The sequence below is a fragment of the Heteronotia binoei genome, chromosome 2 (genome assembly GCF_032191835.1).
Source record: "Heteronotia binoei isolate CCM8104 ecotype False Entrance Well chromosome 2, APGP_CSIRO_Hbin_v1, whole genome shotgun sequence".
Taxonomy (NCBI): domain Eukaryota; kingdom Metazoa; phylum Chordata; class Lepidosauria; order Squamata; family Gekkonidae; genus Heteronotia; species Heteronotia binoei.
This window is the reverse complement of record NC_083224.1, coordinates 174415612-174432957: the sequence shown is the minus strand read 5'-3', so window position 1 is coordinate 174432957 and position 17346 is coordinate 174415612. Positions and strand designations below refer to the sequence as shown.

The 17346-nt window shown below is 44.1% G+C and overlaps 1 protein-coding gene across 1 annotated transcript in view; it reads left to right on the top strand.

Moving 5' to 3' along the window:
• Window positions 1-17346, top strand: part of SEC16B (SEC16 homolog B, endoplasmic reticulum export factor) — a 76059-nt gene continuing 58713 nt past the window's right edge. The window contains exons 1-6 of the mRNA XM_060232482.1: window positions 1-117; window positions 5043-5361; window positions 9151-9242; window positions 10977-11097; window positions 14597-14747; window positions 15674-15821. Of these exons, the coding sequence (XP_060088465.1) occupies window positions 5066-5361; window positions 9151-9242; window positions 10977-11097; window positions 14597-14747; window positions 15674-15821 (808 nt within the window). The 5' untranslated portion in view covers window positions 1-117; window positions 5043-5065. The remainder of the gene's footprint in view (window positions 118-5042; window positions 5362-9150; window positions 9243-10976; window positions 11098-14596; window positions 14748-15673; window positions 15822-17346) is intronic.

The following is a 17346-nucleotide window of genomic DNA, read 5'->3' as shown; positions in this document are numbered from 1 at the left end:
GCTGACGTGGCAGAGGGTAGCAGAGAAGCGATGCTAATAAGGCAGAAAGATGCGGAATTTGTTGTCACGATGGGATGCAGGAGCATCAGAAAAGACTTTGATTTAGTGATAGGCGGTGTAAGTAACTCCTTTTTTGGCATTAACGGAAAGAACAGTATATGTTTATTAAACGAGAGAACATATGCAGTACATTTTCAAGTTTGCAAAGTTTGCTTTGGAAGAGGGGACAGCAAAAATGTGTAAGCGAAAACTTTGTTTAAAAAAAAACGTAAGTTGGTAGGGAACTCGACTGTTCTCGAGGAAGATCCCTTGGTTTTAACGATCTTTCTGCTTCTTTTATTATTTATTTGTCACCATCATTTAACAGGGTGATTTGCATTTCCTTTCTGTACCGTTACATCCCGAGCAGCTGAACCTCATTGAAAAGACGTGATGTTTTGCTTGAAAATTGCAAATCAAGCTATCTAGTGATTGGTGGATGATTAAATACAGAGGCGGCATTATCACAGACAATTAAAAAGTTGTCAAAATAATCAAATTAGTTAATATGGACAAAGATAAAAACTGGATACTAAACTCTATAATATGATTGGTGATTGGAAAAATGTTTGGGTAATGACAAATTCAGTCCTGGAGCAGGTCCAGCTTTTACAGTGCGCATGGCTTTATAAGAGTTTCCAGTTTCTATACTAGAAAGGAGGGCTTCTTGGAAGTTTAATTTTAAATCTTTTGCGAGATCTCTATAACCTGATAGCTGTGTCTGTGTACTGTGTGAGATGTACACTTAAACTTCAGACAACAACAACAATTTGGTTCTTGGAGCATTGAAGATTTGAGCACAGACTTCTTAAATAGCATGAAGAGCAGGCTGTTTTCTGTGTCTGTGCTGAAAGAGGCATGTTGGTGAGATATATAATTTGATTTGGATTGGGGGCTCTGATGCAGGGAAAGGTGAGGCCAACACTGTTTTGTTGCTGTAAGTCACTTGTTGTTTCCATACTAGTACCTCTAGTGAGACAGCATGCAAGGGGAAAAGATCAGAAGATTGGGTCCTCAGCCTTTTTGAGCCTCTGGGCACATTCAGAATTCTGACACATCATGGTGGGTGCAGCAACAAAATAGGTGCTGCAGGAGGCGGAGCCAGTCTCAAAATGATTAAGTAATAGCTGAAATCCAATAACTTATGTAACACAGTGAATATCCTCATGGTGTGGTGGCAGCTGCTGCCAAAACAGCATTTTTAAAAAATCTGCATGCACAGCCAATCAAATCTCCAATTCCAGCACTCCATCAGAAGTCTTGCTGGGCAAAAACTATATCTGGCCCCACCCTGTCTGCTTCCTAAAAACACTTGGTGGGCACTAGAAAAGGCAAGGGCGGGTGCCATGGCACTGATGGGCTGCACAATGGGGACCCCTGGGTTAGATTCTGTCTTCACCAGTGCTATAATCCTGATCCAGAACACCAGCATGGTATAATGGTTAGTGCATTGGTTTAGGATCCGGGAGAGCTCAGTTTGAATCTCGGCTCTGCTCACATAAGGCTTTGAGCTAAGTCACTCCTCTCACACCCACTTTCTCAGCCTAATCTATGTCACAGGTTTGTTGTGAGGATAAAAAAGAAGGGAGAGCCATCTATGCCACTCTGAGCTTTTAGAGGAGAGAGGGGGCACAAATGACACCGTCTGTTTTCGAAGCCTTTCAAAGTACCATGGAAATTCCTCACTGTGGATCTCTTTGGTCACAAATGGCTGAATCCCTTGTGCTTGTCTTGCATTTTATTAGAAGGGGGCTAACAGGTGTGTGAACTGGGGAAAGCCTGTGCCACTTCACCCAGGGACTCACTGTGCAGTCATGACACTCTGCCTCAGCCTCCAGTCTGCAACATGAGGACAATAACACTGCCCTGCCTTAGGTGGCTGTTGTATGAATTGTAGAAAAATAATAGTCTTTCTAGCATATTCCTGGTTTGACCTTCAAATCGATTGGACAGATGTGGGCAAGTTTGGGAAGTTCTTAAGAGCAAAAGAGGGTCCTTTTAGTCCAGCCTTCTGTTTCACACAATAGTAACCTAGGGTTGCCAAGTCCAATTCAAGAAATATCTGGGGACTTTGGGGGTGGAGCCAGGAGACTTTGGGAGTGGAGCCAAGATCAAGGCTGTGACAAGCATAATTGAACTCCAAAGGGAGTTCTGGCCATCACATTTAAAGGGACAGCACACCTTTTCAATGCCTTCCTTCCATAGGAAATAATGAAGGATAGGGGCACCTTCTTTTGGGGCTCATAGAATTGGACCCCCTGGTCCAATCTTTTTGAAACTTGGAGGGTATTTTGGGGAGAGGCACTAGATGCTATACTGAAAATTTGGTGCATCTACCCCAAAAAACAGCCCCCCCCAGAGCCCCAGATACTCACGGATCAATTCTCCATGATTTTCTATGGGAATAAATCTCCATAGGGAATAACAGAGTTCCCAGCAGACATTTCCCTCCCCTCTTCCCACTTTCTGACGACCCTGAAGAGGGGGGAGGGCCTCCAAACCGGGGGATCCCCTGCCCCCACCTGGGGATTGGCAACCCTATAGTAACCAGTTACTCTGGAGCGCCAATAGCAGGCCACAGAGGCAAACACCATCACCACAGCTGGGTGCCATTGATGAACCCATCTTCCTCTATGAATTTGTCTGAGTCCCTTGTAAAGCAATCTGGCCATCACTACCTCCTCTGGCAACAAATCCCAGATTTTACTCACTCATTGTTCCACCCTAAATATAATAAGCAAGACCATTACTGGTCCAGTCCTAAAGAGAGTTACACACTTTGAAATCCATTGAAATAAGTGGATTTAGAAGGGGATCATTCTTCTTAGAATTGCACTGTATAAATCGAAACGGTTGCCTAGAGAGCGCTGAAAAGTCTGTGTACATTCTCAACTCTGCTGCTGAACAGTTTCCTTCTGGGTCCTGGGGTTTAAAATCCACTGTGTCCCAGGCTGTCTGTATCTTAGCACTCTTGGACTCTTCAAGAGATTTTTTTTAAAAATAATTTTATTCAAGGGTCTTCTGTCTTGCCTGCAAGCAGCCAAAGGTGGGGTTTGTCCTCAAGCAGACTGGCAAATTGCCCTTCGCCCCACTCCGTTAGTGTTATGGAGTAGGCTGGGACTTTGGCACAGGGAAAAGCAGGAGGCGTTGGCCTAGAATATGCTGATTACTAGCGAGGCAGCAACCGATGTGGCAGGTGGACTTTGACAGCTGCCTTTGGGGACAGGTAGAACAACAGCAGGCCTGAAAGAGCTGAAGCGGGTGGTCTCATGTCAACAGGTGTGTGTGTGTTTGTGTGTGTTACAGTGTGTGTGCTGATGGGGATATTGTTGCTTACCCAACTTCTTCTGGATTAATCTTGGAGCACTGGAGGTTTTAATTGGAAGCCCTGCTGCTTTGCATATTAAACTGTGGGGTGAAACTGATTGAAACGCACGCATATGTTGACATTTTGGAGGCAGGTTCTGAATCTATAACTTCTGACATTGCCAGCTCACAACATAAAGTTAAGGGGATCTAGATTACCTTCTTTAAAAAGTGGGCTAAGATGGGTAGAAAGATCTCTCAATTATTAAAATACTTGCAAAACTGATTTTTTTTTTTAAAAAAAATGCTTTTAAGGAGATCTTTGTGGCTATATAGTGCTGAAGTAAGTTAAGAGGTCAAACAATAAGCTTTCTACTCAGCTCCTGTTTCACTCTGTCTCTCTTATCCAGTACTGCTAGCCTGCTTTACAAAGCTGTTGTAAAGCATTAAGATAAAGTATACGAAGTTGTCTGAGCTCCAAATTCTCTGTGACAATACTAATATTAATAATCACTATTATTAATAATATTACTGCAAACGATGGAATCTGTTATGGTCACAACTTTCCATACCCCGTACCAGCACATCAAAGTTCCATGGCCAAGATTTCAAATTCAACATAAAGAAAAGAAATAAGTGTTTGAACCTCTGTGTATTCATTTGCAAGCTAATATTTCGATTTCTGAAGAATGCGTCACTTCTGAGTGAGAAGTGAGGTACAGTGGAAGAGGTCTCAATGGAAAATTGGGAACATCATGTGGCAGAGGAATTTTCATATCAATCTATCTAGCAATCTATTTTCCATCTATCTACCTGTCAATAATCTATCTCATATGACAGGCCTTTCCTTGTTCTGTGAAATGCCCCATTTCCTGTACAGCATGACCCCTGAAAGAGACAACAGGCTGTAGAGGGCAGTGTACTAAGTTAAGTCACTAAGCTGTGAGACAGCAAGTGTCTTCAGTTCAGATCTGCCCATCTGGAATTGTGTAATAATCTAAAACCCCTATAATATATTATTCTACCTGCCCAGCAGGGGGCAAAAATGAATGAGCAATTTGAAGATGCCCCCCCCCAAGGGAAAACTTGGGGATTGGATGTTGTTTTGCAACTAGCGATGCCTGTCAGCGTGCCTGCTGGCTTGCTGTATGCTCAGTTCGTATAAACAAAACAGTCATCTATGTCTCTGGTCCTCACTGGCTCTAAGAAACCTCATTATTCATAAGGAAGAATCAGGTGTTTATTTTAAAATGTCCTTCCTTTCTGTTTAAAATAAATGTCTAAGCTAGGCATATGAGACAGAAAAGGGGCTTCCATCCCTTTATGTCAGAGCCTTCTTCAGATGCTGCTTTCTTTGCTTTTGGGGGTTTAAAAATATTTTTATGTGTGTGTGTGGAAGTCATAGTGGCTGACCCCGTCCAGGGGCATGGAGGATATTCAAAGAGGTGTCTGAATAAAACCTGCAGGGGCCTTCTGGCACTGGTATTTCAAGGAGGTCTCCCATCCAGCTACTTGCCAGAGTTACCCTTCTTAGCTTTCACGATCTGATGAGATTGGGCTTGTCTGGGCTATCCAGGTCAGGGCTTAGATGCTGCTTTCATGCTTCAAAGCACAGCTCCACAACCATGAATACTAGATATCTTGGAAGTATGTACCTAATTTTGTATCATCTGACATGACTACTCTTTCATTTGCAGGAAGCAGAAGCAGTCATTCCCAGATGGATTCTTGGATTTCACCACAGCATCCTCAGCCAAGGGGAAGGAATATAACCCAGAAGGAAGGCCAGGGCAGGGGCCCATGGAGGGAAGTCTTCCATGGGCCTCCTCCTCATTCCAGGCCCAACGAGAGGCTCTACCATCAGTCCCAAGATCCACGGGCAGGGCCTCCACCTTGGCCAGAAGCCCGAATGGAGTACTACCACCCAACATATCATCCACGACTCCAGAACTATGGGAGACCAAACTCCAGGGCAGAATATTATGAGAACAGTTATCTCAACAGACCATACTCAAGGTAAAACTTTTAGGAAGGTGACACTCTATATTCTGTAAGAAGCATGAAAAAAGAACAGAGCATGTCTCCCTGTGAGGAACCAGTCAGGGTCAATAATAATAATAATAATAATAATAATAATAAATTTTATTTATATCCCGCCCTCCCCGCCTAGGCAGGCTCAGGGCGGCTAACAACAGTTCAATAAAATTATACAATATAGAATATACAATATAAGGTGATTTAAAACAAACATTGAAATTATACATTAATTTAAAACAACAATCTAAAACCAGTTCGAATGTCTGGGTCATTCCATAATTTAAACGGCGGTGATCTTCCTGATGTTATTCTGTACACTTATATTATGGCAGGGGTCACTAGATAAATCATTGGTGGATTAAACAGCCATCCTATCAACGTCTACAAAAGCCTGCTTGAAAAGGATGGTCTTACAGGCCCTGCGGAATTGGTCCAAATTCCGCAGGGCCCGTACCTCCTCCGGAAGTTGATTCCAAAGGCACGGGGCTATAACAGAGAAGGCCCGTGCCCGTGTACTCTGTAATTTTGCCTCCTTTGGCCCAGGGATAGTCAGCGTGTTCTTCCCTGCTGACCTCAGTGCTCTTTGGGGCTCATATGGGGAGAGACGGTCCCTCAGGTAGGCAGGTCCTCGGCCATATAGGGCTTTAAAGGGTCATCTTAGGAGAAGGTACCACTGTAAATTTTCCCATCACCTCCACCCAGTATCTCAGGCACACACACTAAAATCCTATCAGAAAATGAACTAGGCCCCAGACATTTTTAAAATCAAACCAAAAGATATATTTATTGATTTGCAAAAGGCAAGGGAGAGAGTAAAATAAGAGTTATTGGTTGGTATTAACAAATCAGTTGGCAGGTGGGAGTTCAACTAAAAAGACCATAGTTGTTGGCAGGCTGAATTAACATACAAACTACTGGCAGATTGATAATCTGTAAAACATACAACCAGGCAGTTTTAAGATATCTAGAATGTTGCAAACAGGCAGTGCTTCCTTAGCACCAGAGAAACACTCTAAACAGAGGATCATAAACCGTACGCTTTACACACTCTTTGTCCTTTCACACTTGGACTTCTGACTTGTGCCAGAAAAATCCCCTCCCAGACAATCTTTCCCTAGCATTCAGGCAGAACCCCACCCCCCCAGACCTTGGAGTGATACCACAGGACTCACACCTTTGAGTGCTATAACCAAGCCCCTCAATCTTGTGTGTCTCAGTCCCACCCAGCTAGTTTTCCTGTCTGTCTCCTGAGATTCCTTCTCAGCAACAAGAATCTACTTACTCTCTCTCTCTCTGTGTTGGTGTTTTTAATTTAGACCAGGAGTCTGCCCTGAAGTGCTGACAGTTTTCCTCAGCAGAGTCTTAAGTTTTCCCTCTGCTTCCTTCAGAGAGTTTCCTCACAGAAAGAACCTGGTTTTGCTCTTTCTTTCCAATAACTCTCTCTCTCTCTCTCAGACAGAATGCCAATCCAGTTCTCCCTCACAAGGAACTCAGCCCACAGGCTGTCTCAGCTCCTTCCCAGTCCATTGTCACAATGGATCTCCTTCAGTACCTAGACTGAACTAAACTCTGAGGCCCACTCTTTTCTCCCCCACAGCAAGCTTTCTCGAAGTTGATACATTTGGTAACCAGGTTTTGGCTCAGCCAGTAGGTGTTCCCAGCTAACTTCCTTAGTCCATTACACTCCCATATATATCTCCCTGGCCATTCCCTCTCTCATACAGAGACCCAGGAGCATTCACATATCAATTATCATGTTTTTATCCCTAACTTCTTTCAAGGACATCAAGGCAACAGAGGTAGGATTGGCTGCAGCATTCTTGGAAGGACAATATGGGGAGTAGTTTAAGCTGAGAAAGGGGGACTGGCCCAGAATCACCAAGGGAGCTTCATGGTTCTAATTACACATAGTCATTGTGCTTTCTGTTAGATGTATACTGCTAATTCCCTGCTGGGAACTAGAGTTGCCAACCTCCAGGTGGTACTGGAGAACAAGCGTAGGCACCGTGTACCACTGACTCCTGTGATAGAATTAGTCCTTAACAAACCAATACAAAAAAATATAGAAATAATGTCCAAAATTTTTGTCCAAAAATATTATTTATTAAGTGATAAGTCACAACCTCAAGGGTATGAAAATTTCCCAAAATCACAGATGAGTTCCCAAAAGGGAACAAAAGCTGACAGGCAAAACCAGTCTATTTCCCCCTGTTTCACTGTAAGCTTTATCTAAGTCATTGCTTATTCCTAGGCTGTTATTTTAGCTGTGCAGCTCAGACTGTGCAGCTCAGACTCAGTCCAACAGTCTGAGCTGCACAGCTAAATAACAGCCTGGGAATAAGCAATGGCTTAGATAAAGCTTCCACGAAACAGGGAAAAATAGACCAGTTTTGCCTGTCAGCTTTTTTTTCCCTTTTGGGAACTAATCTGTGATTTTGGAAAATTTTCATACCCTTGAGGTTGTGACTTACCACTTAATAAATAATATAATATTTTTGGACAAAAATTTTGGACATTATTTCTATATTTTTTTGTATTGGTTTGTTAAGGACTAGTTCTAACACAGGAGTCAGTGGTACACGGTGCCTACACTTGTTCTCCAGTTTCACACCCCGTGTGACTCTTTTCTGGTTGCCCAACCTCCAGGTGGTAGCTGGAGAGCTCCTGGAGAAAACGACCAGTTTGAAAGGTGGATTCTGTAGCATTATACCCCACTGAAGTCCCTTTTCTCCCCAAACTCTGCCCGGAAAATCTCCAGGTATTTCCTAACTTGGAACTGCCAACCCTGCTGGGAACTCAGGCACGCAGGGTCTGTTTCAGCTCAGGATTGTATAGGTTTGCCAGGTCTGTTTTGGAAAATACCTGAAGACCTTGGGGGTAGAGCTTGGAGAGGGTAGGGTTTTGGGGGGGAGGGGCCTCAGCATGGTACAATGCCATAGAGCCCACCTTTCAAAACAGCCATTTTCTCCAAGGGAGCTGATCTCTGCCAGCTGGAGATCAGTTGTAAAAGCGGGAGATTCCAGGTTCCACTTGGTGGTTGGGGGCTGGCAAACCTGGGATGATAGCGTATGGGAAGAGGGAGTGGGGGTGAATGGGGTGTTTAACTGTTTCTCTTTGGGCTGTTTCGCAGTCAAAACCCCCAATTTGTAGCTGCTTTTTCATGGATCATATTTTTGTAGCTGCTTTCTCAAGAGTCATTTTTTTTTCACTCCCATGGGAAGAAAAGCTATGTGCTGGAGGCGATTTTTTGAAGGCAAAAGCACCTTGGATAAAAAAAAAAATAATTACTGCTAGGGTTGCCAGCCTCCAGGTGGTAGGTGGAGATTTCTTGGGATTACAGCTGATCTCCAGGCTACAGAGATCAGTTCCCCTGGAAAAAAAATGGCTGATTTGGAAGGTGGACATGGCATTATATCCCATTGAAATCCCTCCCCTCTCCAAGTCCCACCATTCTCAGACTACACCCCCCAGATCTCCAGTTATTTCCAATCCAGAGCTGGCAAACCACTTATCTAGTAGTGTCATTTTAATTATTAGATACAGAATTGGGGAAATTGTCATTTTAATGACCAAATGCTAATCATAGCTTCTGCATAGCGATATTATACCAGACCCTTTTGATTTCTTTTTAATTTGGCCGTGATTCTGGAATTGTTTCTGACACTGTCAACTTCCATTCCATATCTTTACATGTCAGAAACATTTAAATATTTACGGCAGATTCCTCTACTTTCCTTTCTGCTAACTCGTTTCCGGGTTACATTTCAGGCAAGGTTATGAAGATCTGTATTGGATCCCTGTGGAAGATTATTCCTACGGTAGTTATCAGCGATACCCCCAAGAGATGCAGGGTGACAGAGGTACTACCGTCTCCATAGAAACAAAACTAGTTGACAAGATATTTGTTGGATATGGCTTGAAACGGCTTGGGGGAATGTAAATTATTTCAGATAATAAGTATATATATGCATCTAGAAAATGTTGAAAATTAATCTCCATTCCAATGTAAAGGTGTCTTTTGTACTTGGGAATGGAGAGTTCTGCAAAGTTTGGTTTGGGTTTTTTTTTTTTTTGGTCTTCTTGTGTTCTCTTTAGACAGAGAAGCCAGAGATATTGGCCTGTGAACTTGCAAAATTTAAACATGTCTGTGCTTACATGTTTTTCACTGCAGCTCTGCAGCTTCTGCGTCAGGAGGGGCTGCAGGGTTACTGTTATGTATGGGGACTAATGTGTAGGTTATTAATAGTGTCCCTACCTGGCTCATTGGAGCCTTTAGGACTGAGCTTGGGAACTCAGGAACAAGGGGCAGTAGGATCCAAATCCCTGCTGCCCTGCTCCAATCACAGGCCCCCTGCTGGTTCGAATGATCCAATGGCGTCCTAGCACGGGGACCTTGAACTGTATATAGTTGGCCCCATTGGCCCAGTTAAGCAGCCTTCTTTAGTTACTGGTTACCATGCTGTAACTCATTAAAGAGCTATGATGGCTGCAATTGCGTCTCCTCCATGCACTCAATCCACTATATCACAGTTGCCGATACAAGGTTGGGGAAATTTTTGGAAATCTGAAGGTGGACCCTGGAGAGGAGGGCATTTGGTGAGGGAGAGTCCTCAGTGGAGTCTAATGCCATCGAGTCCACCTTCCAAAGCAGCTCTCCAGGCCCCACCTGGAGTTTGGCAACCCTAATTAGTGCTGCCAGGTGATCAGATTTTGAAATCTCATCAGTTTATGTATTGAATCCTTGTCAAAAAGGAACTCCATCTTCATCCTCCTCCTTGTATTTTGTTTCATGATAGTGTTGCAAGCCCTAAAGATTTTTTTTGGGGGGGGGTAGGGTCGACAGCTCTGGGTTGGGAAATACCTGGATATTTTTGGGGGGGGTGCAACTTGAGGAGGGGAGGCTTTGGAGAGGGGAGGGATTTCAGTTTTGCAAAGTGGCCATTTTCTCCAGGGAAACTGATCTCTGTTTCACGGAGATCAGTTGTAATAGGATATCTCCAGCCATTACCTGGATGTTAACAACCCTTGGGGGGGACTATGGCTACCAAGGCTTCCCTTGTTATCTCAGGCAGCAGTGACCTCTCATATCTAGTATCCTTCAAAGGGGAGGAATTACCCAAACTACGGTAGATATGGCTCACTTCCTGTACTGGAACTTGGGGTCGCCAACTCCAGTTTGAAAAATGCCTGGAGATTTGGGGGATGGTACCTGGGAGAATAGACTTTGGGGAGAGGTTACTATGGTGTCACTCTAAGGCTTCTATTGCTCCTAGACTCTGTGGTATACTTCAGAGTGTAGTAGACTCTACACTCTGAAGCCACCATTTCTCACCTCTATATTCTAAAAGGTCAAGGAGGGTTTCCCTCATCTGTACAACTCTTTTGATGCTAAAATTGGATCCCACCCCACTTTTCACTCGATCATGTTAGGCTCATGAACATCAAGTACAGCTCTTGCCTCTATGTCCAGTTTGGCCATAAACATAATCCACAGAGAAGATAGACCTGTGTCTCATAACTGGCATTATAACTTTTTAAATTATATGGATGGCTGCAGGTACATCTTTTGCTTTATGTTTTCTCTGAGTATGTAGATCCAAGGCAGAGAAATACTTATGGTGAACATACAGATTACCAGATTCAGAGTTACTACAGAGATTACCCGCAGGAGGAAAGCAGTAGAATTGTCTGGCATGACAATGCAACACCAATTCGGTAAGAAAAACAGGAAAGTAATCATAAAAGAGGGCTTTGTCCAACAGGGAACTCTCTACTAAGGCTGTCTCTGTGGTATCTTATGGAGGTTAGCTCATGATTCCTGCTGAAGATAATTTGCTACCCTTTCAGTATTATTATAATTTATTAGTGTTACTCTTGGAAACATGTTTTCTCTAGGACTTTGGGTCTGTTTCAGAGTGCTTACCATCAGAGGATGTCCTGACCCAGGGGTATGCAACCTTTTACAATTAAGGAAAAACAACAATGAACCAATATGAAAGAGGATTGCTTGCATAACTGAAGCAATGGAATTTAACATTAGCAATAATTGACATGTTGATTAATAATCAGTAAACGTTCTGCAGCCCAAACACTGGTTATCGTGAATCCCTTATGAGGCTGTGGCACACTCATGAGGTCTCAGAGGTAATAAATGTGTACAGTAGTACCCTGCAAGACTGTGTCAGCGCATTGCATAAATCTTTGCATGATTCACAACCAGGGATAGAATTCTAGTAAGAGCTCCTTCGCATATTAGGCCACACACCCCTGATGTAGCCAATCCTCCAAGAGCTTATAAGGCTCTTTTTTGTACGCTCTTGGAGGATTGGCTACATCAGGGGTGAGTGGCCTAATATGCAAAGGAGCTCCTGCTAGAATTCCACCCCTGTTTACAACTGAATCACTGGCAACTGCTCTCCTCTGTCAGGCTGCTGTTTAAGCAGGTATGAAATAATTTAGAATTTAATAAAGGTAACTTACTACTCATGGGTAGAAGAAAAGGGTGTCTTTAATACATCCATTCTCTCTGATGAAACCTAAATATTTTTGGAAATTCAAATGTGCTCTTCTATTGCAGTGTTATCAGTTAAAATGTCACCTTCATGAGTCAAATAAGCTCTGTCCAGGCTGGCCCAGACTAGCCTAATCTTGTCAGATCTTGGAAGCTAAGCAGGCTTGGCCCTGGTTAGTATTTGGATGGGAGACCTTCAGGGTCATGACTTGTGACCAAGAGGCAGGCAATGGCAAACCACCTCTGAACTTTTCTTTTTCTTGAAAACACAACAGAGCTGTGATTTGATGGCATTTTCCACCAATAGTCAACTAAAGCTCGGTAGCCCAGTCTTGTGCCCGTTTACTTGGATGAATGTCCAGGACCAGTGCTCGGGCTTTTGCTGACCTTGGCAAGGCCCCGCCCCCCACCCTTCAGTGGGGGAGGGCCCCAAGTGCTGGCCCAAATGCTGGCCCCGTTTGCACAACGGGCTCCTCTTGAGCCTGCCGTGCAAACGCCGCCCCTGCTTGGCCTTCCCATGACACGGGAAAGCTGAGCGGGGCTGGATGGCCCCATTTGTGCAAAGTACTCGAGAGCAAACACCACCCCCGCTCAACCTTCCCACATTGCAGGAAAGCTGAGTGGGGCCAGGTGGCCTGGGTGAAGAGGGAAGTGCTTGGAGTGCCCTGGCCAGCAGGTGGCGATCTAGCACTTGCCACTTATGCCTTATGGCAGCACCAGCTCTCTGTATGTCCAGTGATTTCAGTGAGACTTACCCTCCTGTAAGTATGCATAGGATTGCAACCTTTGTTCTTGAATCTACTAATTCAAGTTTCTGATTGCTCTGTTCCTGTGTGATTGGAGTCAAAGCAATGGGGAGGAGGAAAGACTTGGTCATGCATGTGATACTCATGGTTGTATGTTCTGAAAGCCAATTTTGCAGGAAAAAAATCTGGATTCTGCAATGTGAATACATTGTGCAAATTTTGCATGGTTTTGCAAAACATATTCTGCTTCCACTAGTTAGCAGGAAGGAAAGGAACAATGAAACTGTACTGTACTGAAACGGTACCCTCCGATATCTTATTCAGCAACTCTACCAGCCTGAGATTTTATTGGTCGCATAATAACAAGTGTGTGTGTGTTTGCAGGCTTATGCTTTATTCTTTTTTTAAAAAAAGAAAGAAAACTGAGATTCTCAAGAAACCGAATTCTTTTCCATCCCCTTCACTTTCTAAATGTAACTTCCATGTTCAGATAGAGCATACCACCACATGCTGGTAGCTAAGGAGAACTGCAGGGTCTTTCCCCTTAATGCTTTATTTTTAGGACTTCCCAGAGGCTCTTGTAGGAAACAGTGTGTGGACGAGATGAGCCGCTGCTGTGATCCACTGGGGCTGTATTTTTGTGCAACTTGTAAACGCATCAGTCATCTGAGGTCTGTCGAGTTTGGCAGGTGTGATATGCCACCAAGAAACCAATTTGTACAAGGACTTTTCTCAAAGAGCCCAGCAGAAAGTGTGAAACTGAATTATGAATCGTTCTCCAGATTCTTTCATTTCATCACTCATACCATAGTAGTTTGCAACTATTTTCTACAACAGCCAAAGTCATCCTCTTTTATATATTGTTTTCATCATGATCTTTTGCATCATTTTAGTTCTTAGTTGACCCTTTCTGTTATTTTTAAGTACTACAAAATGCCCTACTTGAAAACTCTTGTACTGATGTGTCATTTGCCTCTCCCTCCCAGTCTTCAAATTAATTATATCATGAGTTATAATAAATCTATTGAGTTCCATGAATTCCTTCACCTTGACGACATTGTATAATTTGCCCCCAACTGAAATTTTGTTGGGGACTTTATCCTAGAAAAGTCTTAGGAGTTTTGACTTTTCTTTTCCCCAAACTGAGATAAAGCTTCTAGAGAGAATGAGATTAAGCAAACCTCACCTGTAATTTGAGAAATCTGCCACTGCTGAAAGCTTCACAGTTTAGTAAGCAAGATGCATGCTTTGGGAACTCGTGAGTTTCTCTGAAGAAGTGATCAAGTCCTGCTCCCATGCAGACATTCACCAGAACACACTTGAACTGTATTTCCTAAGGAAATTTGTGCCTGGTGCAAAATCTGGGATACAGATGAAACTGCTTTATGTTACGTTTCACTCTTGTTCTACTAAAGTCTGTATTGTCTGTTCTGACTGTCAGTGTCCTTCCAGTGTCTCATGCAGTTCTTATAGTTACAGAATCACAGAGTTGGAAGGGGCCATACAGGCCACATAGTCAAACCCCCTGCTCAATGCAGGATTAGCCTACAGCATTCCTGACAAGCATTTGTCCAGCTACTGCTTAAAGACTGCCAGTGAGGGGGTCTCACCACCTCCCTTGGTAGCAGATTCCACTGTTCAACAACTCTGACTGTAAAAAAGTTTTTCCTAATATCCAGCTGGTATCTTCCTGCCCTTAATTACACCCATTATTGTGAGTCCTTTCCTCTGCTGCCAACAGGAACAGCTCCCTGCCCTCCACTAAATGACAGCCCTTTAAAGACAGCAATCATGTCTCCCCTCAACCTCATCTTCTCCAGACTGAACATTGACAAGTATCCAATCTTTTAAAATGAAGATGCCAGGAATTGAACCTGGGACCTTCAGACACACCAGCCAACATTGAGGTAAATAAAGAATTTAAGCAATGTTTTCTTCTGGCATTTTTCTTCCCCAGGTCTAAAAAGCATGAGCCTTATGAAGACAGGTATGGCACAAAGGAAGATGACTACTATAATTTAAGTTATGGCCGTTCTTTGCAACAAGGATGGATTCCAAATGAAATGCAAGGGAGAGTCCTGGAGAATCTTGGGGCTCCAGTACATGAGGTACCTATTCTTCTTCCCTCATCCCAGCTAGCCCTGCGTAACCTTTTAATATGCCAGCCAACCTTGGGAACAGTGTTCCTTCTAAGCTGAGTTAGTGTGAGCTTCCAGTTTTTTAGCTTCCAGCTCACACATGACCCCAGAGCAAATTAATTTATGCAGTAGCTCACAACTTTAATACTAGTAGCTCACCAAGTAGAGTTTTTGCTCACAGGACTCCACAGCTTAGAGGGGACATTGCTTGGGAATAATATCTGCCATACCCAATGAATGGGCAGATCCTTGGAATATCCTCTGTTTATTTACTTAATTAATATCCTGCCATTCTCCAAAACGGGGCACTAATGAGCCTTATGTCATTGCCCAGGGCTTTTTTTGTAGCAAGAGCTCCTTTGCATATTAGGCCACACACCCCTGATGTAGCCAGTCCTCACAACAACCCTGTGAAGTAGGTTAGGCTGAGAGTGAGCGATAGAGCCCAAGGTCACCAAGTATGTTCCCATGGCAGAATGAGGATTTCACCCTGGGTCTCCCAGATCCTAGCCAGACATTCGAATGACTACTGGAGAGCCAGTTTGGTGTAGTGGTTAAGTGTGCGAACTCTTATCTGGGAGAACCGGATTTGATTCCCCACTCCTCCACTTGCACCTGCTAGCATGGCCTTGGGTCAGCCATAGCTCTGGCAGAGGTTGTCCTTGAAAGGGCAGCTGCTGTGAGAGCCCTCTCCAGCCCCACCCACCTCACAAGGTGTCTGTTGTGGGGGAGGAAGGTAAAGGAGATTGTGAGCCGCTCTGAGACTCTTCGGAGTGGAGGGTGGGATATAAATCCAATATCTTCTACACCAGACCGTGATTAACTTTGCTGTGCCTTTTCATTCTTATTGGCACCCTCTCCCATCTATTTCTCCTGCTTTCATTCCCCTCCTGTAGACTCCAGCACTTGAAGAGCCAAGCCTCCTTCAACAGTACAAAGAATCTGGCCTCAGCTCCAGCACTTATGAGCTAAGCCAGTACATCTATGATGCTTCCAGTCCAAATGAAACAACTCTTTCCAAGGATTGGAGTCCAGTTCAAACAGGTGTGTTGTTTGACATCATCATCAGCAAGGCTAAGTCCACAGGACAGAAAAGCTGAACTCTTGGCAGGGCCCTAAGACCAGCAAAGGGCCCACTGGTCTCAGCACCCAAGAAGATCAGGGCAGAATCCAGGGACTGGGGAACTGTCTAGACAAATAGCCGGAACTCAAGGCATGATACAAGGAATTAGGCACTTAGAGACACTGGATCTTCAAAATCCAGGTGGTTTTGAAACTATACTCCAGGGGTGGCCAAACTTGTTTAATGTAAGAGCCACATAGAATAAACGTCAGATGTTTGGGAGAAGGAAGGAATAGATGGTGGGAGGGGGAAGGAGGGAGAGGTGGAAAGACAGCAACTTTAACTTAAAATGCATTCTCCAAGTTGCTGGCTGGCTTGTCTCAGATAAATGATTTAAAGAGAGAAATGCCTGGAAATGCCTTCTCCAAGTTGGCTGGCGGGCTGGTGGGGGCTTTGAGAGCCACGCAATACATGTGAAAAAGCCATATGTGGCTCCTGAGCCACAGTTTGGCCACCTCTGCTATACTCCCTCCTGGTACACTAGGGGGCCTGATCCAGGTCATATTTAGGTACAAGTTCTTTCTTTGAAAGGTTTGTATCATCCTTCCTCAGGGTGGCTGTAAGGAGCTCAGGCAGTGTACACATTATTTCCATTCTCTGTTTTGTGCTTACAACCATCCTGCAAGGTAGAGGAGACTCAGATAAGTGACTGGTCCAAAGTTGCCTAGTGAACATGGTTCTTCCCAGTTCTAAAGAGATCTCTTAACTGTTACAACCAGGGCTTTTTTTTTTTTTGTAGCAGAAACTCCTTTGCACATTAGGCCACTCCTCCCTGATGTAGCCAATCCTCCTGGAGTAGGCCCTGTAAGAAGAGCCCTGTAAACTCTTGCAGGATTAACTACATCAGCGGTGTGTGGCCTAATATGCAAAGGAGTTCCTGCTACAAAAGAAGCCCTGGTTACAATACACAAGCTCTGCTGAGACTAGGAAGGCACTTTGATAGGGGATGAATGCTCCATCTTTCATGGTAGCTCTTTGCTGGGCTCATTGGGTGAATGTTTCAGACTCCCAGTTGGGTTCTGTTGACCTCCAGGCTCTGCTGTGGGCTGGGGCTTGCAGGGGAATCATCTTCCTTATCTGAAACTGAAGGGTTATTGCTGAGATATGAGGACCCCAGTGATGCAGACTCCTCAGTGGATGTCCCTTCTGAGTCCAGTTCTTGGTGTTCTTGGGCCTCGCAGAAGGATGGGGTGAGAGAAATGATGGGTCCAGTTTTTTTCTAAAAAACCACAAGGGGCACATCAGAATACTTTGCTCCACCTCTAGGGTACCTTCCTGCAGTTCTTCTGCCCAGCCATTGAGAGGTCAGTGAAACAAAAGTTTGGTCTATGCACTGACCAAGCAGTAGAAGTCACACAGCAGAAGACCAACTGCAAACCACTCTCTTTCCTCAAGCATTTAAATTGTGTAGTATGCAGGCTCCTACGTACAAAATTATGACCCATG